Here is a 27,687-nt window from a genome sequence, read left to right as displayed (position 1 = left end):
TAATATCAATTGTACTATCATGGCAGGATCATTAGGTATTATTTTAAAGAAAGCAAGCTTATTTGAGATTTTAGTGATTGTACAATGGTATTTGCAACCAGGGTGGCTAACAAAAAAAAAAAAAACAACGATTAACTGATTGCCGACCAGCCGCCGCAGTTTTACTGCGGCAGAATGGCACGGCTGGGCAAAATGATTAGTCACCTTTTGGCCACTAGGGGTGTGTGCCCGCAGCATGTGCCCGACCCTGATGGAATGCGGGCGCGCTGACCGCCGGGCTCCCACGATCGCTCGTGATAGAGCGAGAACCGGGACCTGTGTGTGTAAACACACAGATCCCGGTTCTTTCAGGGGAGAGGAGACAGATTGTGTGTTCATACTATGTATGAACACCGATCTCTGTCTCCTCCTAGTCAGCCCCCCCCCCCAGTTAGAACACACACTAGGGAACACAATTAACCCCTTGATCGCTCCCTAGTGTTAACCCCTTCTCTGCCAGTGACATTTACACAGTAATCAGTGCATTTTTATATCGCTGTTTAACTGTCAATGGTTTCAAAAATGTGTCAAAAGTGTCCGATGTGTTCACCATAATGTTGCAGTCCTGATAAAAATAGCAAATCGCCGCCATTACTAGTTAAAAAAAAAGATGAAAATGCCATAAATGTAACCCCTATTTTGTAGACGCTATAACTTTTGCGCAAACCAATCAATATACGCTTATTGTGATTTTTTTTTTACCAAAAATATGTAGAAGAATACATATCAACCTAAACTGAAGAAGAAAAATTTTTTTTTGATTAAAAATTGTGGGATATTTATTATAGCAAAACTAATGTTTTTTTTCAAAATTGTCGCTCTTGTTTATAGCGCAAAAAATAAAAACTGCAGAGGCAATCAAATACCACCAAAAGAAAGCTCTGTTTGTGGGGAAAAAAAAAGGACGTCAATTTTGTTTGGGTACAGCCTCGCACAACCGCGCAATTGTCAGTTAAAGTGACGCAGTGCCTAGCACAGTTTTAGATACATTAATAATTTAGTTTATTCAGCATGAAATGGAGCTTACTTATGTAGCATGGGGCTGTATATTCTGCAATATTTACATTTTTAGTAAACTCATGCAATGAATCCAAGCTCTGCAAGCTGATATAACATGCACTACATCGATGCATTCACACAATTTCACAGTAACCATGAGATAAAACAAAGTTCAGGAATATTCCTTTATTCCATTGTTTTGCAAATCCATGTACACTACAAACTGCCGCATCACCAGCCGTCCCATTAAAGTGAATGCGACTTGCGATTCCGCCCGTGATCATGTGTGAACACAGACTGAAGGTCAAATGTTTTGTTTTCTTTCCCCTTTCTACATTCAAAGTGTAAATGTACTAACAAGCTAATAAGACATTCTTGTCACTCAATTTAAACACAATGTTCCTTCTATAGGCATGTGTTTCCTGGTGCATGTAGAAGCATTTGTGTAACCTACTTTGCTGGAGCCATCACAGAAAATCAAGTCTCATTAGTGGATATAGTTGACCTATTGATTTATTGTAAGTTCCCAGTGCTTTTAACTATATTAAAGCATTTCTGAACATTGTGCATTGTATTCAACATGAATATATCCTTTTCACAGTGGAACGAGGCATAACCGAGATAATAGCTGACCGTCACTGCAGGCTATATTATACAGGTTACATGGGATATGTCACGGATTTACATAATGTTTAGAACACAGGGCTTTTCTGTAAAACCCTGCTGAGTCAGTAACGGAGTTAAGCGATTTTTTAACAGAATAAGCATTGTTTTAATTCTCCCACCTAAAATCCATTATTACACCTCCAGATACTATTCTAACTTGTGATTTTGATTTCAATGGGTAACCGTAACAAAAAATATACTGGGATAAAAGATTAAAAAGGACACCAAAAAGCACTAAACATGGGAAATTTACACCAATCCCCTCCTTGCTTAAAACAGTGTACTAATCAAAAATGTAATACAGGGATTTATTTTTTGGATTGGCAAAGCATCAGAATCGGTCAGGTGTTTACTGCTGTCTGGGTCCCATTTGGGAAGATTTTATCCATACCTAGTGACCACTGTCACCAGAAAATGCCCCAATGACAGCATTTCCCCAAAAAGGTTTGGGCTGGAATTCCACTTCAACTACATTTGAGAAAATTACAGTTGTTGTTTCAGTCTGAAGACAAATACTACTTACGTAGCAACGAGGGGGGGGGGGGGGGGGGGGGGGTATTTGCGGCTAGCTATGCCCCGAAGTGGGTGCAGATACCTGTATTTTACAGGTATCTGCACCCCCCTCCTCCCTGAAAGGTGCCAATTGAGGCACCAGAGGGGGGGAGGAATCCAATGAGCGGAAGTTCCACTTTAGGGTGGAACTCCGCTTTAATAAATATTTCTAAAATGTCTGTCCATCAGCAAGGATGTAGATGTGGGTGAGGAGTTTTAATTTTTTTTTTTTTCCCCAGTTAGGTATGTGCAGATCGGCATATTAAAGAGGAACTGCAGTCTGCTCACATAATTTGTATGTAGCGATGTAGTTGCCGCTAGTAACAAACAATCCACCAATTCACCCTGCTTCCAGACTTCATACATCACTTTCAGACACAATGAACAGTCTTTTGCTGTTTTTTTTTTTTTTTTTGTTTTTTTTTTGTTTTATTGGGGGGTACAACTTTGATAGGGAATAGGGATATGGGATGCCCATAGAACATATAATTTCCACCATATTTTAGGATTTAAGCAAAATAGCATAAAGTTAGAGCCAGAAGATTGAACGTGCATTAAACTGAATATGAATCTCCTCCTGCATTTACCGGCAGACTGTTGCTCCTCCTCTGCTAAACTTCCGCAGACTATTTCTTCTAAGAATTCCCCATCCATCACCGTGTGAAGGATGAAGACATAATTTTTGACTGTGTAAAAATGATGGTCTTAGAACTCTTTTTCCTCCTGCTCAAACTTGTAGTTACTGAGTTAAAGTCATGCCACATCTTCTTCTATTGAGTAATAGGGACCCACTCTGAATAAGCCCTTAGACAGGCTCTGGTTGCTCGCTGCTACTAGGCATGAGGCCTGCAGAACCTCTCCCCGGAGGCCTAGTAGTTTAAAAGCATGTTTTTGGATGGTAGACTACTGTTCCCAGCCAGCCCAACTTGCAAATCTTCTGTGCCCTCAGGCCACATCGACTTGACACAGATCCCCACAGTCTCTTCTCTGATCCAGGACTCATCATTCACCATGTGACTGATGAAGACTCTGCTAATGACCGCGTAGAAGCAGAGTTCCCTCACAGACTTCCTGGCACATGCAGCCCTCCCCTGTGGTAACACTCACCGACCTTTCATTGCCCTGAGTCCTTGATGAGGAATTTGACCGGATCATGCGTTCCGACAGCTTCACCTGCCCCTCTGCTCCAGGAGTTCTTTACCACCGACCATGTGGTGGCAAAGACAAAAAGACAATGCCAATGACCGTGTAGAGAGGCAAAGTTCCTTCACAGCTCTTCCTGGGCCTTCTCCTGTGATCGGTACACCCCCCCCCCCCCCCCCAGATGGAAGTATCCCTCCTGCCTAGCATTCCATTCCTCACTTCAGTTGACTTCTCCTCTCCACTGGCATATCACCTCAGCTTATATAGGAGGCCCGTCCCCTGCCAATACCAATTGGGGATTGGTCAGGGCTCCCACATGAGCTGCCTGCCACTCCAGTTCCAGACCCTCTTCCAAGATCTTCTCTCTGGAAGCAGGGGAGGCGCCCCAGAACTAGAGCACAGGTGGTCACACCCACTGCTACTCTGACCACTCCCAGCCCCCAGATCAAAACAGACAGGCCTAGCTTGCAGCATAGGCCTGCCTAAATTTGCCTGTGCTGACTGTCCCTAGTAAAAAACCCATTACTAGCACCTACCTATTGGTAGAGGGTGCTACATGTAAAAAAAATATCTGCCATTCTGAAGCTTTCCTCCAACCTCTTTGCATATTATTTTATATATGTTGCGATTCTGTACTTGCCAAATATGCTGCAGAAATCTCCCTCCACAAAGTCTGGCTGCATCCATTTTAACTGTGGGCAGCTGAAGCTGCTGCCTGTTCACTTCCTGGCTTTACATAAATACACCTCCAGCCCTGCAGCTCTCATTGGCCCGCTTATGACTCCTCCCCCTCCCTTCCTGGCAAACTCTCACCAGAGTGAGAGAGAGCTGTGCATAAGGTCATGCCTAGACCTTTTTACCAGACAAGAAACAGGAAGTGGGCTATATAAGGTATTTCCTATCCAAAGTTAAAACAAGGGCAGAAGATTTAATAGATGGAAAGATGAAAAAATGACTGAAGTTCTGCTTTAACATGCAAAGCATATGGGATGCTGGAGTGGTTGCAGGCCATGGTGCCTCCCCTAAGGTCTGCCCTATTTGTGCCTGCACTGTGTAGCTTTGACAGCTTTAACGGGGAGGTGCAGGAGGTGGCAGGAGGTGGCAGAAGGGATGTTGAAGTATCTGCAGACTATGGTCTTGAGGATTAGATCAAGGGTTTGGTGAGAAAGTGGTAACCAGAAACATAGGCACAATGTCATATGCTTATGTTTCAGTTAGAGGACTATTTAGTAATTAGAGGATTTAGGCGTGTCAAATTCTATAAAAATGTCATGTCTAAGGGCCCAGTCACACCTATGTGCTGTGTGTAATATTGTGTTTTAGCACATCTGTTCAGCCTTTCTACACAACTTACTAGGCTGGTAACTGCTTTTCCTCTGTGCAACTAATGTGGTCGTAAAGGCTCAAGGTTTTTTTTCCTTTCATGCATTCTATGCCCCCAGCACCCCCTAAAACTTGCCTAAGCCCCATCTCCATCCAGCGATGTGCACAAGAGCCTCGGCTCTCCTGGGTCTCTTCCCCCTCATTGGCTGATATGCAGTGGTAGCCATCGGCTTAATCACAGCCAGTGAGCCAATGAGGAGAGAGCAGGGGCAGGGCCAAGCCATGCTCCGTGAGTGCATGGAAGCTGCTTGCTATGGGGGCACTATGAAGAAGGGAATGGACAGGAGCACCAGCAGGGGACCCAAAAAGAGGAGGATCAGGGCTGGTGCACAGCCACTGCACAGAGCAGACAAGTATGACTTTTTTTTTAACAAACAAAAAAACAAAAACAAAAATTTAATATAACATTTTAAGCAAACAGCTCGGTCACCAGCCTGCCCTTGCCAATGATTGGTTAATGACGACACAGACACTCATTGCTAAGGTTATGCTATGTTCTCCCTTTCCAGTTAGCATGTAAAACATGTTAAAAGAATTAAGACACTGCAAAGAAATGGAGTGATGCCCCTCAGTCTCTCACTCAGAATCCTTCTGTTCTGGAAAATGAGGCGGATATCAAGACATATTAGGATTCTCTATATTTGATTTATGTCTGTCTGACTGGAGTTTAGCTTTAAAGTAGAATGCTTTGTTTTTGGTGCTCAGTGTATTAAGCCAAACATTTCTAATATTTTGTAGTAAATTATGTTAAAAGTCTTATCCCAGTACTTGCAGTTCACACTTTTCAATGCTGCTGGCTTCTGCTTCCTTCGTGTTGCTTCCCTGAACTTCCCTTGTTCACAGGAAAGTCTTAACAGTGGACAGTGCTGTCTCAAACTAGTCTGTTAGCGTGGAGCAGGGAGGAGGAAAAGGTGGTAGGAGCAGGGAGTGCTTTGTCATCCTAACCTACATTGCTGTATTAATGCACAGTGTAGGGAGGCACAACTCAAGTTCCTGCATGCAAGGGTGATTCTATAGCATGCTGCAAAGGAAAGGAGTCACCCTAAAAAAATAAATCCAGGGCAGCAGTCATGATAACATGTTTAAAACGGAAACAAACAAAAATTAAAAGATAAAAAAAAGCTGCATAATCTGAGTAAATCAGCTGCAGAAACTGCTTGAAAACTGAGGGTTTATCATCACTTTAAGTAAGGGGTCTCAAACTGGCCACCCTCAAGCTGTTGCGAAACTACAAGTCCCATCATGGCTCTGCGAGTCATGCTTGAAACAGTCTGCTTGCAATGCCTCATGGGGCTTTTAGTTCCGCAACAGCTGGAGGGCTGCAAGTTTGAGACCCCTGCTCTAAGGCATCTCACAAAAGGGGCAGATGGAAGAATGGGTTGAATGGGATATGTCCTTTCACAATACCTCACTATCTGGAACCACTACAGTCTTCCCCAATTCAGCCGATGGATGCAATATATGACCAAATATTTTCCTGTTCCCTTCAAAGTGGATGTAAACCCGATTCATGAAATTTGACCCAAGCACATATATCTGTAGCGTTTTCTGATCTCTCACAAAGCCCTGAGTCTCGTGTCTTTCTGCGGTTTCGTTGCTCTGTTATCAGCATTATAACTTCTGACAAAGTCTCGGTCAACCAAGATAAAACCAGTCTGAAATTTGGTGTAGAGGGAGGTTGCTATAAATGGATTAGCAGAGAGCTCAACTTATCACAGCACAGCTCTGCAAGTCTCTGCATATGTGGAGGGGGGATGTGTGCCTTTCCTCCAATCAGCTGTCTTGGCTGTATGCCAAGAATCATTTCCCAGTGCTGAACAGGAAGAGAAAATCTCTAACACAATGTGCACTTTCTAAATTCTATATAAGGCTGAAGACAGCAGATAGATATACATGTAAAACTTACGTAGGAGAATTGGTTTAATCTCTGTGTATCATCTGAGGCTGTTCACTGCACTGGGTATAGGAGAGTGTTTACATCCACTTGAATAGCTGGCACCTTTATGTGAAGTGTTAGCAATCCCTGTGCATGTTTACTACAATTTTCAGCAGTTGGAAGTGTTCATCATTTCTACCTAAACTAATATTGAGTTATATTTCTTACCTAAATGTCTCAAGAAATGCTCATAAAAAACACACACTGCTTGCAAGAATGAGACTGTACATGGCCACTTCTCCCACCAATAATGAATTATATGCTCAGTAAGTTCACTACCTTGCTGATTTTATTATTTGCAAATAGGTTACCCTGCCCCACCTAAGTATGCAAAGAGGAAAATTTTGTATCAAACTAGCAAAATATTCCACAGCACAGACAACGCGAGTAGTGCAATAATCACATAAGCAGTGTGTTCCTTGTCCTCAGCTTTCTGACAATTGTGAATTTGTTTCACTCTTCTCAGCTGCAGAATCTTCTGAAGTGGCACTGAATGCAATTGTGTTACCATGGAGCCAAGTGAACCAAGAAACTCAACAATTTTTAAACAGGGCATATAATATCTCCCTCTCTATTTTATTAATTCTACTAAAATATCTTTACTGGTCAATAAATCTTAATAGCATAGCAAAAAGAGGTTTAAATAGTTCAGGTCTATATACACCTCCACAGCTTGGTGGACTGGGGATGTAGTGTGTTAAGAAAAAAAAAAAACGGGGGGGGGGGCATCCAAGGCTGACCATAGAGTTTCAAACCATGTGTGTGCAGGATGAATGTACCAAATTGATCATTCAACTTGGGTACAACCAGTCTGCCAGATTTTACTTGCGATCATTGGTAGCAGCCGCTATAGCTGCTAGCAATAATCACTGTCTTCTCCTGGAGAATACAATGTCTAGGCAGGAGGGATTCCCTTGTCAGTACGGTCTGTGTTGATGGGGGGATCGTGCAAATTTAATTGCAGGAAAAAAAACTTTGCACCGTCTATGGCCTGCCTTAGGGGTAGTTTTCAGTCAAAACACCTTCCATTGCGAAAAAAATTTAAACCGGAGTAGATGTAGTCTTAAAGTGTAGGTTGACCTTTTCGAAGAAAAAAAAAAACAAAGAAAAGATGAACTCCAAATATCCTGCCCACCCCTATGGAACCTACTACACATAGCCTCCTTGCTGCCGATTAGTGGTCAGTACATTATAGACTAATACCCAGCCTCAGATTGAGTATGCATCATAAAGCTTGCAATGCAAGTGCTCAATGATCAGCGCAGCCACCACATGATGTCATCACCACACCTCATCGAATCCGAGAACGCTTTGCATTCATTCAGGATATACAAAGCATTCTCTGAATGGAGAGTGGTCGACCTAATGTGTTCAGAAAGCAGCAGGCTAGCCACACAGCACAGGGCATGAAAGCAAGTGGAGACCACTGCAGTAGCAGGGTCTACTTCAGTGGTTTCCAGCTTCCAGGAGCTTCAGCCAGATATGGTATTATACAAAGCTTTATTGGTTCAAGCTAGACCAGTGTAACCAAGTATAAAATATCTATACCTTGAATTCTTCTTTAAAGCGGACCATAAACCAACCAAATTTTGCTCAATGGGTGGCACTGTCCATTGCTTCTCACCCAACATCCACTGATTAATAAACAAAGGAACCAGGCAGAGAATTGTTAGATTAACATTGTGAACATCCTGACTGAATGCGCTCGGGTAACATGACAGCAGGGGGGGCACAGCGGGAGATTGGTCCATCTTTGCTGTATAGTGAACGCCCAGCCTAACAAAAAACTGCTCCTATAAAGATCTCTAGCTTTGAGTTGACTAAAGTGAAATCCAATACAGGATATAAAAAGGTACAACAGCTATGCAGATGACTGGTTATTAATCAAACTTCCATTCACTTCCCACTACACAAGATATTTGAACACTCAGTCGTGGAATTAAAAAAAAAAAAAAAAACAGACCACAGAATTGACAAACCTTTATCTCCATTTTGAGCAGGAGAGGAATTTCGTGGTGAAGCATCCATGCCACTTCCCTAAAAAGCAAATAGAGAAAGATGTTACATATATGTAACACTCAGCAAGATATCAATGTATTGAACAGACATTGTACTAAAACATATGAATATATCCTATAATTGACCTAAGCTTCCTAGAGATTGCATGCTACGCATCACACAAAGAACTGAATTACAGTTTAAAACAAGAGCAGGAAGACAATAATTGGATTTCTTCTGTTTGAGGGCTGGCATGTCAATACACCTCTCGTAGCCTTTTGTAGCACTAAGTGTGAATAGCCTGCTGATTGAACGCCTTCACAAATAATATTGTTCGCTTTAAAGCTTTATCTGCTGCAATTGAAAATGTTGAAGATTACACAATTATAAATGCATCGGCGACCCCTAGTTTTTACATAATGATACTTAAAAAATAAATAAATAAATAAAAACATAAAAAGCCAACCAAATATTCATAGCGGTTATAAATATAAAATAAAAAAAATTCTATGGACGGCAATATTTGTGTTTTACATTTACAATACTATGAAAGCTTTACCAAGAGGGTGTACTTGAAGGGCAACTCCACTTTCATGGGGAAAAAATAACAAATCATAATGCAATTTAATGTTAATAAAAAATACTAGGGTTGTGCAGATACCGAGTATTTGCACGAGAACTCGTATAAATGCTCCGATACCTGAAACTGACAACATTGTGGTGCGATTTGAACCCATACAAAATGAACGGGCTCAAATAACACTGCAAAGAACCACATGCGATTTGAAAAGGAATGTGGTGCGATTCCTGTCTGAATCGCATGCAGTATCCCGCACCACTCCTGTGCGAACCCAGGCTCGTCATAGTGAATTCAGCCTGGGTTCATAAAGGAGCGGTGCAGGAAACCACAAGTGATTCAGGCAGGAAATGTTAAAAAAGGTAATGGTACTCGGCTCATAAAGATAATCCGCACTATTGCTTATGCTCCAAACTCTTACTTTTATTCAGGAAACCGTGTGCAGTACGCAAATGCAGTCGATGCGTTTCAGCCTACATGGCTTTAATCATAGTTATGATTACATTATAATTAAAGCCATATAAGCTGAAGCACATCAACTGACTGCATTTGCACACTGGTTTCCTGAATAAAAGTAAGATTCTAGAGCATAAGCGATTGTGCGGATCATCTTTATGGACTATTACTCTCAGATGGGCAACTGTGGCTCAAGCACCTGTGAGCTTTTCTGATGGTGGATTATATGAGTAGCTGCACTGAAATCTTTGTTTGCAACATTGTTACTCGGTATCGGTGAGTACTTAACCGCAAGTATCAGTACTCGTTTTTTGCCAGTAAAAAATGGTATCGGTGCAACCCAAAAACATACCACTCCTGTTTAATCTGCAGCACTGTAATTTTCTGTAAAATGCAATGCAATATGGCAACCTGGAGGTGTTCTGTACACAGATGATGTACAAAACACCCCCCAGAAATGTAATTTCCTGAGTGTTTTGGCTTACTGCTTTTCCCATAAGTCTGAACTAAGATACACGTCAGATTTTGAGCATCCTCTGCAACAAAAATATAATTTTTGCTGAGATGCTCCCTTAGGGAAATGCCACTTACCTCATTAGAGCCTTGCAAGTGCAGCAGCCGATTGAGAATTATGAAGCTATGCCCTTTCACAGTCATTTTGCACATGGACACAGACAATTTCTTCTAAACAAAAGGTAGGAATCTGCAACAGTTTGTTAAAATTCTTGCAATATACATAGATCACCCAGAGGGGAAGGATTTTTCTCAACAAAGTTACTCTTTAAAGCCGAGTCCCAGGTATGCCAATTTTTACATATGGTAGTTACATCAGTCCAGCTTGGACCAATGTAAGTGTGTATGTATGTGCCATACCTGTGGTATCCACATGGGGAAAAAAAAAAAAAAAAAATCACTGTAGTCAGCACAACTACTACACTGATCTCCATTAGCCGCAAGGGCCAATCCCGAGCATCTGCAATGCTGCTTACTGATCTTTGCACAGGGGCCATTCAGAGAAAACCTAATTTTCTCTGCAAATTGTTCTCTGATTGGATGAGGAGTTAGGGATGTCACCATCCCACCTCTCCGCCTCATTTAAACAGAGAACACTTTGAATTAATTGAGAAAATGAAAAGCGCTCACTGAATGGCTTCTGTGCCAAGTGAGTGATCTCCTGTGTTCACAATCCCACAGGGCAGCCACTTGGCACAGGAACACCGAAGGCTAGCAGCAATAACTGTAGGGGTGGTGGCTACTTCAGGGATTTCCAGCTTCCGTGGGAATCTCACAGGTATGGCACATACAGTACATACTTACAATGGTCCAATCTGGAACAATGTATAGTAACTTCGTAAAAATTGCTTTACCAAGAATTAATCTTTAGGACTATCAAATTAATCCTGGCCTGCTATCTACCAATAAGAATTTGGCCCATACATGTGGGTTTCATGCTATGCTTCAGATTCCCGGTAGTACTTTTACATTTAACATTCCTTGGCTCGTCCAGGTGTCAACACTTCCTGACTATGTGGTCAGAACTGAACACAGCTTGTATGCTTTATAGTGCATGTATTACAGCCTCATGTATTATACCTGTTTCCACCAGAAATAACTGCCGTCTTGGGAAGAGACATCATTACGCTGCACTCAATTGGTGCTAGACTCAGCAAACACTTATGAGTACATGCCCTTACAGCATTTGTAAACCCAACATTTCAGATTCCTGATATGTGCCTGCTGTACCATGTGCTTGCATGAAAAACCATACTGTTCTCTTTGTATTGCTTAATTTGTGTAAACATAAATGTTTACATAAATGTTTTGCATTTAATTTCTATTTTAACCACTTCAGCCCCGGAAGATACGGCTGCTCAATGACCAGGCTATTTTTTGCAATACGGCACTGCGTTACTTTAACTGACAATTGCGCGGTCGTGCGCAAACAAAATTGACAAATAGAGCTTCCTTTTGGTTGTATTTGATCACCTCTGCAGTTTTTATTTTTTGCGCTATAAACAAAAGAAGAGCGACAATTTTGAAAGAAAAAAAAAAAAATCAATGTCTTTTACTTTTTGCTTAAATATCCCACATTTTTTCCTCAGTTTAGGCCGATGTGTAAAAAAAAAAAATAAATAAAAAATTGTAATAAGCGTATATTGATTGGTTTGCGCAAAAATGTTATAGAGTCTACAAAATAGGGGATAGATTTATGGCATTTTATTATTATTTTTTTTACCAGTAACGGCAGCGATCTGTCCTTTTTATCGGGACTGTGATATTGCGGCAGACAAAATCAACACTTTTGACACATTTTTGGGACCACTGACAATTATACAGTGATCAGTTCTATAAAAATGCACTGATTACTGTCTAAACGGCACTGGCAAGGAAGGAATTAACACTATGGGGCGATCAAGGGGTTAATTGCGTTCCCTAGGTGTGTTCTAACTGTAGGGGGGATGGGACTGTCTAGGAGGAGAGAGAGATCGTTGTTCATACTTAGTATGAACACACGATCTGTCTCTACTCCCCTGAAGGAACCGGGATTGGCGTGTTTACACACACAGATCCCGGTTCTCGCTCTGTCACGAGCGATCGCAGGTGCCCAGCGGTCATCGCGCAGGCTGGGCACTTGCATCGGCTTCAGGCACACGCTGCGGACATGTGCGCGCGCCCTAGTGGCCAAAAGGAAAAGCAACGTAAGGAGCCAACCAGCCGAGCCAACCTGCCGCAGTAAAACCGTAAAATAAGTTGTTTTACAAGGTGATCGTTGACAGTCACTTTAATGCAGCATAATTAATCTGCCTAAATTTGCAGTAACAGTGTCAACCTGCATCAATTTAAATGTGTCAATTATTTTTACATCCCCGACAATGCTAAATAAACCAATAAAAGATGCTTGTAACTTCACAATATACTTTTATAAATGTAAAATCCAATCGCCAACAAATTAAATACATAATTTACAGCATTCAAAAGTAAATTGATCTATAAAGTCCCGTGACATCACCATTGTCACCAGTCTTGCAGCCAAATCTAGACTAGAAGTTTGTAAACTGTAAACTATCACCTTTTAAAACCACCTATTCAGTTTAAAATGGAAAAAATGGAAATGAAAGACAAAGCATTTTGAATAGATATAAAAATTACATTGTAAATACCTTTTTTTCGCTTTTTTAGAGGTTAGCACATTCCCTCTGTTCTTAGCTGTATAAGAGCTGGGGGGGGGGGGGGGGGAGAAGCAGCAGCACACTAAACTTCCCAGTAAATGGCTGTGCAATGGGGGCATGTCAGGACAAGTCTGAACATTGGGAGGCGAGCACACCGAGTTCCCAGCATAGCTAGAGAACTGACCACGGTTTGCTCTCCTGCTTAGTGTGGTCAGTTTTTAATAGGAAAGCAAAGAGATTGGCAGAAACACCACGATTCCACATAAAGGAAGCATTACAAAGAGAACAGGATACTTTCCTATACAAGTACATGGTACGGCAGGCACATATCAGGAATATGAAGTTTTGGGTTTACAAATGCTTTAAGGGCATGTACTCATGTTTGCTGGTGCGTCTAGCACCAATTGAGTGGATACAGGTAATAGATGTGATCTATCCATACTACAATTCATTTTTTCCTGGAGGTGTAGCTGCAGGTATACATGCCCCTTGTATACCTGGCTGCAGCTGCAGGGAAGGGCATGCCTTTGCGGCCTATGATTGGCTGGCCACTTTGACAGCTTCCTGTGACAGCTCAGGTATGTTCAGACTCATGTCCTGAGCACATCCATACTCACAATTGGGTTATATTAAGCCCATCAAACATCGGTTTTTCGGGAGCAGCGAAAGCATTAATAATGCTTAAAGTGAAACAATAAAAGTGAAATATTCTTTTAAATTTCGTACCTGGGGGGTGTCTATCGTATGCCTGTAAAGTGGTGCATTTTTCCCATGTTTAGAATAGTCCCTGCACAAAATGACATTTCTAAAGGAAAAAACGTAATTTAAAAGTACTCGCGGCTATAATGAATTGCCGGTCCCGGCAATACAGATAAAAGAAGTCATTGAAAAAAACGACATGGGATCCCCCCAGTCCATTTCCAGGCCCTTTGGGTCTGGTATAATTAAGGGGAACCCCGAACCAAAAAAAAATGGCGTGGGGGTCCCCCTTATAATTTTAAGGGGAACCCCGCACCAAAATAAAAAAAAAAAATGGCGTGGGGGTCCCCTCAAAAATCCATACCAGACCCTTATCCGAGCATGCAACCTAGCAGGCCGCAGGAAAAGAGGAGGGGACAGGATAGCACCCCCCCCCCTCCTGAACCGTACCAGGCCACATGCCCTTAACATGAGGAGGGTGCTTTGGGGTAGCCCCCCAAAGCACCTTGTCCCCATGTTGATGGGGACAAGGGCCTCATCCCCACAAACCTTGCCCTGTGGTTGAGGGGGTCTGCAGGCGGGGGGCTAATCGGCATCAGGAAGCCCCCTTTAACAAGGGGACCCCCAGATGCCGGCCTCTCCCCGTGTGAAATGGTATCTAGGTACAAATGTACCCCCCTACCATTTCACAAAAAAGGTGTCAAAATGGTACAAATGACAAGACACGGCTTGGGACAAGTCCTTTATTAAAAAATAAAAAAGTCCCACAAAGTCCATTCATCTTCCCTCGCTCCGCCGACGGACCGAAAAAAGGAAAAAAAAAAAAAAATAAAAAAATAAAAAAATAAAAAAAAAAAGGAGCGACTGACCGGCCTCCATGGGAGACACCCGCCGTATGACGCGTCTTCTCTTTGACCGTTCTTTTTTAACTGAGGGCGAGGCCACAAGGTGACATTCCTAGGTGACTCTGCCCCCCTCTGACGCACGGGGACCTCCCTATGGCTTTCCCGGGGCGTCAGAGGGGCCACACGGTTACATAAACAGGTGGCCCAGGCCACCTCTGACGCCCTGGGAAAGCCATAGGGAAGTCCCCGTGTGTCAGAGGGGGGCTAGGTCACCCGGGAACGTCACCGTGTGGCCCCGCCCTCAGTTATAAAAGAACTGTCAAAGCGAAGACACGTCATACGGCGGGTGTCTCCCATGGAGGCGGGTCGGTCGCGGCTTTTTTTTTTTCAGTCTGTCGGCGGAGCAAAAGATGATGAATGGACTTCGTGGGACATTTTTATTTTTTAATAAAGGACTTGTCCCAAGCCGTGTCTTGTCATTTGTACCTTTGACACTTTTGTGAAATGGCCCCCCCCTCTTTTCCTGTGGCCTGCCAGGTTGCGTGCTCGGATAAGGGTCTGGTATGGATTTTTGGGGGACCCACACGCCATTTTTTTTAAAAAATTGGCACGGGGTTCCCCTTAATATCCATACCAGACTTGAAGGGCCTGGTATGGAATTTGGGGGGACCACCACACAATTTTTTTTTTTTTTAATTTTAGTTCGGGATTCCCCTTAATATTTTTACCAGACCCAAAAGGGCCTGGTAATGAACTGGGGGGATCCCATGTCATTTTTTCCAATGACTTCTTTTATCTGTATTGCCGGGACCAACAATTCATTATAGCCGCAAGTACTTTTAAATGACTTTTTCCTGTAGAAATGTAATTTTGTGCAGGGACTATTTTAAACACGAGAAAAATGCACCACTTTACAGGCATACTATAGACACCCCCAGGTACAAAATTTAAAGGAATATTTCACTTTTATTGTTTCACTTTAAGCATTATTAAAATCACTGCTCCCGAAAAACAGCCGTTTTAAAACTTTTTTTTGCATTGATACATGTCCCCTGGGGCAGGACCCAGGTTCCCAAACACTTTTTATGACGATACCATGCATATAAGCCTTTAAAATTAGCACTTTTGATTATTCATCTTCGTGTCCCATATACTTTAACAGTGTTCGAATGAATTTTTTTGCCTGTTCACATGTTCTGCTGCGATCCGAAACGAGAGGTGTTCGGCTCATCCCTATTTTTGCTGATGACTATCCTTTAATTTCCTGCTGGAAACTTAGTGCATGTCCAGGCACTGGGCATGACCAAGGAATCACTGAACTGCTCTTTTAGTTTTAAAAATTACTCCTATAAAACTTGAATTATGTTTTCAAGTTTTTTTTAGTTAGTAAGGCCTTGTAGACATGGGCTTTAGATTGTATAAGAACTGTAAACAGCAAGATGTTAAAAAGCTTTCAGCAATCTTTCAGGGCTGTCTGAGCTCCTAAAATGGCACTTAATGATCTCCTTATTCTACAAAAATAATCCATACACATCCATTACCTGATGGCCCTGTAGTTTATTTTTCATGAAATTATTTACTATGTTTTTCTGCCTGCTTGAAACATCCTTCTTGAGTTCCCAAACCACTTTTCCCCTTCAATTCTCCATGGAAGGGGCAGTGCACCTTATTTGTGGTCATGTGTACTGTTTTATGCACACTCCAAATCCCATAGTCCATCTCAGGAGTGGCAAAGAGGGTGACTAAGATCCTAAATACAGCGAGTCCATGAAAACTATAGTATCCACCCTCTGACAGAAAGACAGATCACAACAGCAATAAAAAAGGAAAACAGAAATTTGGAAGAGGCAGAGCAATAGAGGGTACTTTTTACAGTGCAGGATATTAAAGGCAGATTTTCAGATTTTTTTTTTTTTACTTTCTTTTTTTTATCCTTTCATGACTAAGCCTATTTTTGAAATTTGGTGTTTACAAGTTAAAATCCGTATTTTTTGCTAGAAAATTACTTAGAACCCCCAAACATTTATATTTATATATATATATATATATATATATATATATATATATATATATATATATATATATATATATATATATATATATATATATATATATATATATATATATATATATTTTTTTTTTTTTTAGCAGAGAATAAAATGGAGATTGTTGCAATATTTTAGCGGTGTTTTAAACGCAAATTTTTGGGAAAAGGGAGACTTTCATGAATTTTAAAAAATCCAAACAAGAAAGTTACCCACATTTTTTTGTATAATGTGAAAGATGTTACCAAACATGTCACGCTTTATAATTGCACGCACTTGTGGAATGGTGACAAACTACGGTACCTAAGAATTTCCATAGGCGACGCTTAAAATTTTTTTTACGGTTACCAGGTTAGAGTTACAGAAGAGGTCCAGTGCTAGAATTATTGCTCTCGCTCCGACGATCGCGGCGATACCTCACATGTGCGATTTGAACACCGTTTACATATGTGGGCGCAACTTCCGTATGTGTTTTCTTTGCTGAGCGAGCTCGCGGGGACGCTTTAAAAATTTTTTTTTTCTTATTTTATTTTTAGGATTTATAAATTGTGTTTAAAAAATAAAAAATTTTGATGACTTTTATTGCTGTCACAAGGAATGTAAACATCCCTTGTGACAGTAATAGGTGGTGACAGGTACTCTTTATGGAGGGATCGGGGGTCTAAAAGACCCCCCGATCCCTCCTTTGCACTTCAAAGTATTCAGACCGCCTAAAACGGTGATTCTGAATACTGTGTATTTTTTTTTAAAACCAGCGCCATTGGCAGCCGAGTAAATGGGAAGTGACGTCATGATGTTGCTTCTGTGTTTACGATTAGGAGGCTGGAACGAAGCCGCTGCGGCTGATTGGTCATCGGGCCTCCCGATGGAACGGGAGGCCCGGTAAGAGCGGCGGGGACGTCCCCTCCTGCTCCTCCGGTGTAACAGCCGAGCGGCTTTTAGCCGCATCGGTTGTTATACTCGGATAGCCAAACGCCTGCTCTAAACAACGGTACCGGGTTAATGCCTGCAGCTGCGGGCATCATCCGGTATAACCCCGAAAAGCCGAGTACGCACATCTGTACTTACCTGCTTCTGTGCAATGGTTTTACAGAGCAGCCGCAACCCTCCACTTCTCAGGTCCCCCTGCCAGATCTCCTGGTCCTTCCCCTCTGCCGAGTGCCCCCATAGCAAGCTCACTCCCAAGCCACTGCTCTGTGTCTATTTACACACGGAGCATGGTTCTGCCCCCCCATTGGCTTACTGGCTGTGATTGACATTAGTGGGAGCCAATGGCTCCTGCTGCTGTCTCAGCCAATGAGGAAGAGACCCGGAAGAGCCGCTGCTCATGTACATGGCTGGATCGAGATGGGGCTCAGGCCAGTATTAAAGGGGCGCTGCTGCGCATAGGTTTTTTTACCTTCATGCATAGAATCTAAAAAACCTTGAGCTTTTACAACCACTTTAAAGAATACTTACTTGAATAAGAAAATTATGGCACAGGATCAAGGAGCATATACAGGCTGCCACTTCAGGTGACATTTAATTGGCCATAGGGAGACACATTGTGAATGTTTACAACCATCATGTTCCATCACTATGCTTCTGAGCTTTGGATGTGGTTGTCCCTGATCCCAGAGGCGGAGACTGGAACAAACTTTTTATAAAAAGAACCCCATTGGATTTACTCACTTAAAACCACTGAGTCTCTCAGCCTTAATATTGATTTATAGGCCTTTTTGAGGGGTTCAGTACAGGATGATTTGAACATCTTATGTGAAGGAAGGACTTGTGAGGAACACAATTTTTCTTCTTTTGCCCCTCATTGTAGATAATGTGTCAAAACGTGTAAATATTGGATGTTTTTGGCATGTTGAACATTTTTCAGCCCCTTTCCTCCTCTCCAGTCATGGGCACTTTGCACGAACAGCCCCCTTCCCTCCAGGAGGGGGGCGTCCGGAATGATTGGTTCCATCTGGGTGTCCTTGCTCCTGTCCTTAGTGGCATACATGCGGCTTCTCACAGGTGCCCCCTTGGAACACTGAGTGTGTGAGCTTCCTGATCAGCATATGCTTCCTTTTCAACCATGCTAGCTTTGGCTTCCCCCGTCTATGCCCAGGGATCCCGGTGGGGGATATTAGGAGACTTGTTTGTCTCTATGGACAGCAGTTGGTGGACAGCACAGTTACACTTTCTATTCCTTTTTGTGTTCCTGGCAAGTCCATGTCGGTCGTTTCCCTGGGAGCTTTCAACATCCACACATACTTCTGGGATTTTTTTTTATTAGGAAAGACACTACTATCTGGGTATCTTTGCAATTTAGGATACTATTCAATAGGTACCATTTAAAAAAGGTACCTTTTATATTCACCCATGTCTCCATGGATCTGTGTATTAACCCCCACCATGTACTTTGCCTTTTTTCACCCATAGGACCTGCTGCCCCTTGTTCCATCCATCCCTTGTACTCTTGGTTGGAGTCTGGGAGTGGCCGTCTCGAAATGCTGCCTTGACCTAGAGACATCCAATATACTCAACCCATGTATATTCTTATGTGCTTTCTCATTAACTACATGCAAGTTCATATATTTAATATTTCTTATAAAATTACTTTATTACCATCATTGTTTGTATATATTGTTTGTATACATTGCACATATTGATTGTCCTATATTTTACAGGGATCCTTCTAAATCGTCAATCACATGATCACCCCTTAAGGAAGGCTATCATTGAAACGCGTTGGGATTCGATGCATTCGCATCAATTGTCGACATCGTACTTATTGCATTTTCATGGCCAGCACTTTGTGGCATGCCATTTTGCTTTTAGCTACTCATTTTTTCATGCGTTTTTCAGATCTATGTTGTCACCCTTCTTTCGGGTGGCTTTTAATCTTCAATTGAACTAAAATTCTAATTCTGTAATTTTAGCTTACATTCTTGTGGTATATAAATATTTTGTTCCTCTTTTTTGGGGTTTCATGGTTGGTATCGTACAATCCAAACAATCCCTCCCTACGCCTCTCCACTTGCAGGTTATTATCTTTACTTGCATAAAATCTTTTATTGTTTTTCAGTTTTAGTTAAGGGTGAAGCATACAGTGCTGTCACTTTAAAAAAAAGGCCATAGCAGGCTTTCAATAAACCTCAGCACTACCTGAAACGTATTGAAAATCTGCTAGCAGCTTGTTTAAAGTGTCAGTCAACACTTCCCATATAATCCAGTTGCCAAACTGGAGCCTTAAAGACTTTGAGAAAGCTGCCTGAAGCTTGCTGAAAGGTGTGTAAATGCTTGATAGCAGCTTGCTGCACACAATGCTTCTGTACAAGACAAAGCCCATATGTACAAAAACCTTTCATACAAATAATAGAACTCCTATTTAGGCAGGAAGCAGTTATACTTCTTAACATTGCAAGATGCAATATCATAATGGAACACCTTTTCTAAAAAGCCAAGGGCCCAGCATACCCATCCTGTTCTTTATATTACAGAAGTTACTATTTCACAGATCCCTGTATCTGTTGCTCTGGCAGTTTTCCCATAGCAAAAAAAGAAGGCATTGACAGATCAAGCCAGGAAAATATGTATAAACTATACTGAGAGGATCAAATTTGCAAAACTTTTGCTGAATCATGAATTTAAACCCAGAATGACAGACAATGCATATTACATGATCGGAAAAAAACCCCACACAAAAAACTCCCAAAAAAACAGATTTACACAATAGATCACCATATAAAATTCAAGACAGAAATTCTGCTGCACTGCTATTAGACTGACATCAAAAAAAACTCGGTCTGTCAGTGGAAAATGCACCTGTCAAAAATCACCCTGAGAAACAGAACCGAGGAGATACAGATGGAACAAAGTACTTTAAATTAAGCATTAGCACTACTGGATGACAAGGCCATCACTTCCTACCAAAAGGAAAGCTGCTCCAATATTAAATAACTAGAGGTGGTCAGGAGAAATGTTATGAACTGGCTTTTCTGACAAGCTTCCAAAGTGCTTCCGGCTATGTAATTTGTAAAAACGTAAGGATTTTGCACCGAAGCTTAAAGAATATATCAATATACAACACAAAAAGCTATGAAGCAGGAAAAAAAATAGCTGCTAATCCCTTTTACAAATTGAGTTATCATAAATATACACATCTTACCTTACTGTCATCTCCTTGCCTCATTCGGCCAGGACTAGCAGGAACTGATGGCCGTTTGCGTCCCTTTTCTTGCTGAAAAAGATCTTGTAACCTGTCAGAGAAAAATATATGAAAATAATAGAAACCTTCGCGCCAGTGGTGTCGATAGATAATATATATGAATTACATATACTGGTGGTACATCTAGTAAGAAAACATTCCCAACAATAAAAAAATTGTGGAAATATATAAACAATCAGTGTAAGCTGCTCCCCAATTTTTGAATAATCAAAAAAAATAGATAATCAAAAAAAGGAATGTAAGAAAGATAGGGGGCGCTAGATACATACCATAATATTCAAGTGCTCCAAAAAAAATATATATATCTCCTGCATTACCAAAAAAATGGAAATGTAAGAAACCTAGGGGGCGCTAGATACCATACTATTCAAGTGCTCTAAATACATATATCTCCTGTGTTACCAAAAAAAATGAAAATCATAATATTGACAAATAATAGTTAGATTACACATTGAAGTGCCCACATTAGTGAAAACATATATAGTGATTGATTGTCCACATAAAAAAGTGATTGAAGTAGTTGAAGTGACATCTTTCAATATTATCCCAATCTTGTTGCTGTAAACAAAAGGTTTTCCATCACCAAAGAAACAAAAGAAAAGGAAAACACCTCGAAGTAGTAGATATCTGCTTACCAGATACCAATGACTCCTTTAGTTAAAAAGAGAGTGACTAGCGCTTGTGCAGGGTTGTGCCTGCTCACATGGATGGCCGGGCTGTGGTTGGTATTATAGGCATGGATCATTCCCGTCAGGCTCATTCAAGATAGGATAAGGATACATAGGAAACAAAAACAGTCTCCATAGCGTAAAACCATTTATTAAAAAAGTAAACAAATTAAAAAGCCAAATGGCCGCTTACATTGGTGGGTGCCTACCCGGCACTGGGGCTGCTTGCATGTCAGGGTGACTTCGCAGTCAAAAAAAAGCCTTTCATGTCTCCTCCACGCTGGCGTGCGTTCCAGCTTACACAGGGGGGCAGCCAAAGGATCCGGATGTTGTTGGATGATAGGACATGTGACCACGTACCGATAGGACATGTGACCAGGTACCGTGGTACGTGGTCACATGTCCTATCATCCAACAACATCCGGATCCTTTGGCTGCCCCCCTGTGTAAGCTGGAACGCACGCCAGCGTGGAGGAGACATGAAAGGCTTTTTTTTGACTGCGAAGTCACCCTGACATGCAAGCAGCCCCAGTGCCGGGTAGGCACCCACCAATGTAAGCGGCCATTTGGCTTTTTAATTTGTTTACTTTTTTAATAAATGGTTTTACGCTATGGAGACTGTTTTTGTTTCCTATGTATCCTTATCCTATCTTGAATGAGCCTGACGGGAATGATCCATGCCTATAATACCAACCACAGCCCGGCCATCCATGTGAGCAGGCACAACCCTGCACAAGCGCTAGTCACTCTCTTTTTAACTAAAGGAGTCATTGGTATCTGGTAAGCAGATATCTACTACTTCGAGGTGTTTTCCTTTTCTTTTGTTTCTTTGGTGATGGAAAACCTTTTGTTTACAGCAACAAGATTGGGATAATATTGAAAGATGTCACTTCAACTACTTCAATCACTTTTTTATGTGGACAATCAATCACTATATATGTTTTCACTAATGTGGGCACTTCAATGTGTAATCTAACTATTATTTGTCAATATTATGATTTTCATTTTTTTTGGTAACACAGGAGATATATGTATTTAGAGCACTTGAATAGTATGGTATCTAGCGCCCCCTAGCTTTCTTACATTTCCATTTTTTTGGTAATGCAGGAGATATATATATATATATATATATATATATATATATATATTTTTTTTTTTTTGGAGCACTTGAATATTATGGTATCTAGCGCCCCCTATCTTTCTTACAGAGAAAAATATATGTTTCTGACTCATCACCCTTGGACATCTAGTATAGAACAGGTATTAAACAAGTAATTAGAGTAAAGCTGGCCATACACCAGTAGAATTTTGTTTGAAAATTTGTATACTAAATGCTCATTCGATTTTCTGATGGCTGGTGGGGTCAAACTGATGTTGATTTCGTTGTTTAAATAGTTTTATTCTCAACCCGTCTAAATCTAAAACCCTCAACGTGTCCTTGCCTCAGAACGAGCTCCCGCTAGCTTCAAGATACATTCCAGTTTTTATGGTTAACCCCTTCCCGCCGACCGAACGCATATATGCGGCCTCGGCTTTCCGGGGTTATACCGGGATGATGCCCGCAGCTGCAGGCATCATCCCGGTACCGTTGTTTTCAGCGGGCGATCGGCTACCCCAGTATAACAACCGATGCGGCTAAAAGCCGCTCGGCTGTTATACCGGAGGAGCGGGAGGGGACATCCCCCCCCTCCCGCCGCTGTTACCGGTCCTCCCGTGCGATCGGGAGGCCCGGTGTCCGTTCCGCTGTCCTCGGCGGCTGGGGGCGGACTGGAACGAAGCTGCGAGCGGCTTCGTTCCAGCCTTCTTCTTGTAAATGCGGAAGCGACGTCATGACGTCACTTCCCGTTTACTCGGCTGCCAATGGCGCCGAATTTAAAAAAGTACACAGTATTCAGAATCGCCGTTTTCGGCGATCTGAATACTTTGAAGTGTAAAGGAGGGATGGGGGATCTTTTAGACCCCCGATCCCTCCATAAAGAGTACCTGTCACCACATATTACTGTCACAAGGGATGTTTACATTGCTTGTGACAGCAATAAAAGTAAAAAAAAAAAAAAAAAATTTTAAACACAATTTATAAAGTACAAAAATAAATAAAATAAATAAAAAAAATAAAAAAAAATTTTTTTAAAGTGCCCCTGTCCCCGCGAGCTCGCGCAGCGAAGAAAACGCATACGGAAGTCGCGCCCGCATATGTAAACGGTGTTCAAACCACACATGTGAGGTATCGCCGCGATCGTCAGAGCGAGAGCAATAATTCTAGCCCTAGACCTCCTCTGTAGCTCAAACCTGGTAACCGTAAAAAATTTTTAAAGCGTCGCCTATGGAAATTCAAAGGTACCGTAGTTCGTCGCCATTCCACGAGTGCGTGCAATTATAAAGGGTGACATGTTTGGTATCTATTTACTCGGCGTAACATCATCTTTCACATTATACAAAAAAATTGGGGTAACTTTACTGTTTGGATTTTTTAAAATTCATGAAAGTGTCACTTTTCCAAAAATTTGCGTTTAAAACACCGCTGCACAAATACCGTGTGATAAAAAATATTGCAACAATCGTCATTTTATTCTCTAGATTCTCTGCTAAAAAAATATATATAATGTTTGGGGGTTCTAAGTAATTTTCTAGCAAAAAATACGGATTTTAACTTGTAAACACCAAATTTCAAAAATAGGCTTAGTCATGAAAGGGTTAATAATATACTTGGGGATTACATTGACGAGTAGTCACCTTTAAAAATCGGGCAAACTACCTTCCTATGCTGTCACACCTGTCCTCCCTGCTAGCCCTATGGCAACCGCTCTGTCTCCTGGCTAGGACGCATAGCGGCAGTCAAAATGACTATTGCCTAAATTATTATATCTCTTTAGAGTCCTCCCAGTTGTAATTCCCTCTTACTATTTTCGGGCCCTTCAGGGTCGTGTATATAAGTACATATGGGGCCACACCAAACCTAGAGTTCCTCGAGTCATATTGTTACGGAGTAGACTTCGTGGGGGTCTTGAGGTCCCTGACTTGCTCAGATACTACCACGCTGCCCAACTAGCTAAAATTATACTACATCATACAACAATTGAGTCTCCGATCTGGGTGGGCCTTGAGACGACTGAATTATACCCTCTATTGGTAGCTAACCTGCTGTGGATGACTCACTCTGACCGTGGACCTATAACCAACCCAATAACCCAGTCCTTTTACTATGGGATAATCTTTGCGTTCCATTCAAACTAGCATCTTCTCATACCCCATTACTCTTTCTTAATCAGCCAGGTTTCTATCCAGCCTACTCCGACCCAGGTTCATATCAATTTTGGTTCTTTCTAGGTCTGACACGTGTATGTGACCTTGTGACTAATAATGGTCTGAAAACATTTGCTGCCTTGCAGGAACAGGTTCAACTCCCGCCTAGGTAATATTTTTATTATCTTCAGAATGCTCATTTCTTTCAGACGATAATACGCACACACTCATCTACTAGTCTATCCCTCTATGAAGGTATATGCAATTCAGACCTGCATGTCACAGGTATCATACCACATTTATATAACCATCTAATGTCCCCACCATCCAGTATGCCATCTTACGCTGCACAATGGTCTAGAGACCTTGAGGTTGATCTGGAGGCTGAGGACTGGGGTGACATTTGGGCGACCACTAACTCCTCCTCCCAAAATATTTTAGCACTTGAAACAAACTGTAAAGTCCTCATGTGGTGGTACTTGGTCCTGGTAAGGATTTCTATATTTCTACTTGGCTATCCTCCAGTGTGCTTCCGTGCTTGTGGTCAACAGGGCAAGCATGCACATATTTGGTGGACATGCCCTGTTGTGCAACAATTTTGGGCTAAAATTTTCAGTATAGCTTCCACCCTGGTCAATACTTCACTAGACTTAGACCCTTCCCTCATGTAGCTGAATCACAACGCTAAAGATTGTACCAGAGCCCAGTTCTGTCTCATACTGCAGGTTATGACGACAGCTAAACAAACCATTGCGCAAGCTTGGAAGTCCCCTTAACTTTATATTGTTGAGACCAAGCAATACATGGTCTCTGCGACTGGTTAAGAGATATTACGGGATACTGCTTCCGTTTACCCTACTTTACCAGTGCTGATGACTTCTACAAATTTTGATTTCACCACTAATGTGTTATACGCTCTGGAGGCATTGACCCTCTGTTTTTATGATGCATGTTGGATACTTCTTTTGAAAACCTTAAATGATTGAATTCACTGATGATTCTTCTGTGTAGCTTTCAATCAGAATGTACATTGTAAAGTACACCTTATATTGGAGTATTCTTCATGTTCTTTGTAACACCAGTAAAAAAAAAAAAAAAAAAAAGTATGAACAAATCGTTTTATTAATTTTAAAAAGTTTACAAATACAGGTTTAAAAAACAAAAAAACAAAAACAAAAACAACACCAGCCAGGGTTGTGGAGATGAGGTCCTTGTCCCCCCCGCCCCAAAGCGCCCATCCCCTCATGTTGAGGGCATGTGGCCTGGTATGGTTCAGGAGGGGAAGGGGGTGCTCTCTCATCCACCAAGCCTGCAAAGCTGCATGCTTGGATAAGGGCCTGGTATGGCCCCAGGCTATTTTTTAATTGTCTGCTTTTTTTTTTTTTACATTCAGCCATCAGCGGGGAACCAGCTGACAGCTGAGGAGTCATCCGTTTCCGGCTTCCCGGAGCGCTCCTTCGCAAGGTAAATTACAGCATTAAATAATCGGTTACCGGCTCTTTAGTTAGGATGGGCTGCACCCTAAGAGGATGGGACAGCCCTATTGGGAAGTAAGATGGCCAAACAGTTGGAGGGGCTTTTAAACTTGGTTTGAAAGCTCACACGATTGGCTGGCAAATGTACAAGGATGTTCCTTGTATCAGAAAGACAGGGACGGTAGAAGAGGGGAAGGGGTGGGTCTATATGTAAAAAAAATTATGCAAGGGTGGTAGAGGGGAGTAACATTGTGAATAGGATCGGACAGCGGACAGGCCCGTCATCTCATGAATGTCTTACAGGACAACTTCATGTCGCAATTGGTGGATTCCCCAACTAGAAAGAATGCCCTGCTAGATTTATTAATTACAAATTATCCTAGATGTGGAAATATGGGACAACTTGGGATCTAGCGATCATAGAGATGATCACATTTAAAACGTAAAAACATAGAAAAAAAGAGGCACGAGGGAAGCACAAGAACACTACATTTCAAACGAGCCAATTTTCAGAACTGCGGTCATTACGTCGTGACATCAATTGGGACCAAATCCTAGATACATTGAACATGGAAGAAAAATTGGAATGCTTTAGGAGCATATTAAAAAAAAAAAAAAAAAAAAAAAAAAGGTATCACACAGTGCATTCCAATGGGCAATAAATATAAATGAGCGAAGGTGAAACCTGGGTGGCTAAAACGTAATGTAAAAAGCCTCAATAAAAGAAAAAAAAATGGCCTTCAAACAATATAAAAGGGGATGGGTCACCATCAGCATTCCAACACTACAAGGAATGCAATAAAAAAGTGTAAGAACGCAATCAGGGCGGCCAAAAAAGATGAGACACAGTGGAAGAGAGTAAAAAAAAAAATCCAAAGACATTTTTTAGATATATTAACAGTAAAAAGGCAAAATCAGAGCACATGGCCCACATAAGATGAGGAGAAGGCAACTGTACTAAATGCCCTCTCCTCAGTTTTTACGCAGGAGAAGGAGGGGTACATTGACAGGACTGTTAGTGACACATCACAGGGCATATCTTTGTGGCTAACAGAGGCCGGAGTGAGGGAAAGACTTGATAAACTTAATACAAATAAATCACCAGGACCAGATGGCTTACACCCAAGAGTCCTCAGAGAACTCAGGTTATAGCCAGACCATTGTTCCTAATCTTTACAGACAGCATACCAACAGGATTTGTACCCGCTGATTGGAGAAAAGCCAATGTGGTACCAATATTAAAAAAAGGACAGACACATCCCTGGAAACTACAGGCCAGTCAGCCTAACATCAATTGTTGGCAAATTATTGGAGGGGGTGATAAGGGACAATACTAAAAAATTTACCGAGGAAAAAAATATAAGCAATCAGCATGGGTTTACGAAAGGTTGTTCTTGCCAGACCAATCGGCTAACATTCTACAAGGAAGTGAGCTGCTATCTAGACAGGGAAGGCCTGTGGATTTAGTGTACCTGGATTTTGCAAAGGCATTTAATACAGTCCCCCATAAGGGCTTAATCTACAATCTGAGGTCTGCAGGCATGGACCATAAGGTTTGTTCTTGGGTAAAAAAAATGGTTACAGGGGCAAGT

General features: G+C 41.7%; 1 protein-coding gene across 3 annotated transcripts in view; it reads right to left on the bottom strand.

The window, feature by feature from the left end:
* The window catches only part of PIKFYVE (phosphoinositide kinase, FYVE-type zinc finger containing), a 455,233-nt gene that overhangs the window by 167,816 nt on the left and 259,730 nt on the right, over positions 1-27,687 (bottom strand). For all 3 annotated transcript variants that reach the window (XM_073633422.1, XM_073633423.1, XM_073633424.1), the window contains 2 exons: positions 20,650-20,740; positions 8,698-8,755 (listed from right to left, as the gene is read on the bottom strand). In XM_073633422.1, coding sequence (XP_073489523.1) covers positions 8,698-8,755; positions 20,650-20,740 — 149 coding nt within the window. The remainder of the gene's footprint in view (positions 1-8,697; positions 8,756-20,649; positions 20,741-27,687) is intronic.

Source organism: Aquarana catesbeiana, linkage group LG06, assembly GCF_042186555.1.
Source record: "Aquarana catesbeiana isolate 2022-GZ linkage group LG06, ASM4218655v1, whole genome shotgun sequence".
Classification (NCBI taxonomy): domain Eukaryota; kingdom Metazoa; phylum Chordata; class Amphibia; order Anura; family Ranidae; genus Aquarana; species Aquarana catesbeiana.
The sequence above is the reverse complement of the archived record's forward strand: the minus strand, read 5'-3'. Positions and strand labels throughout refer to the sequence as shown.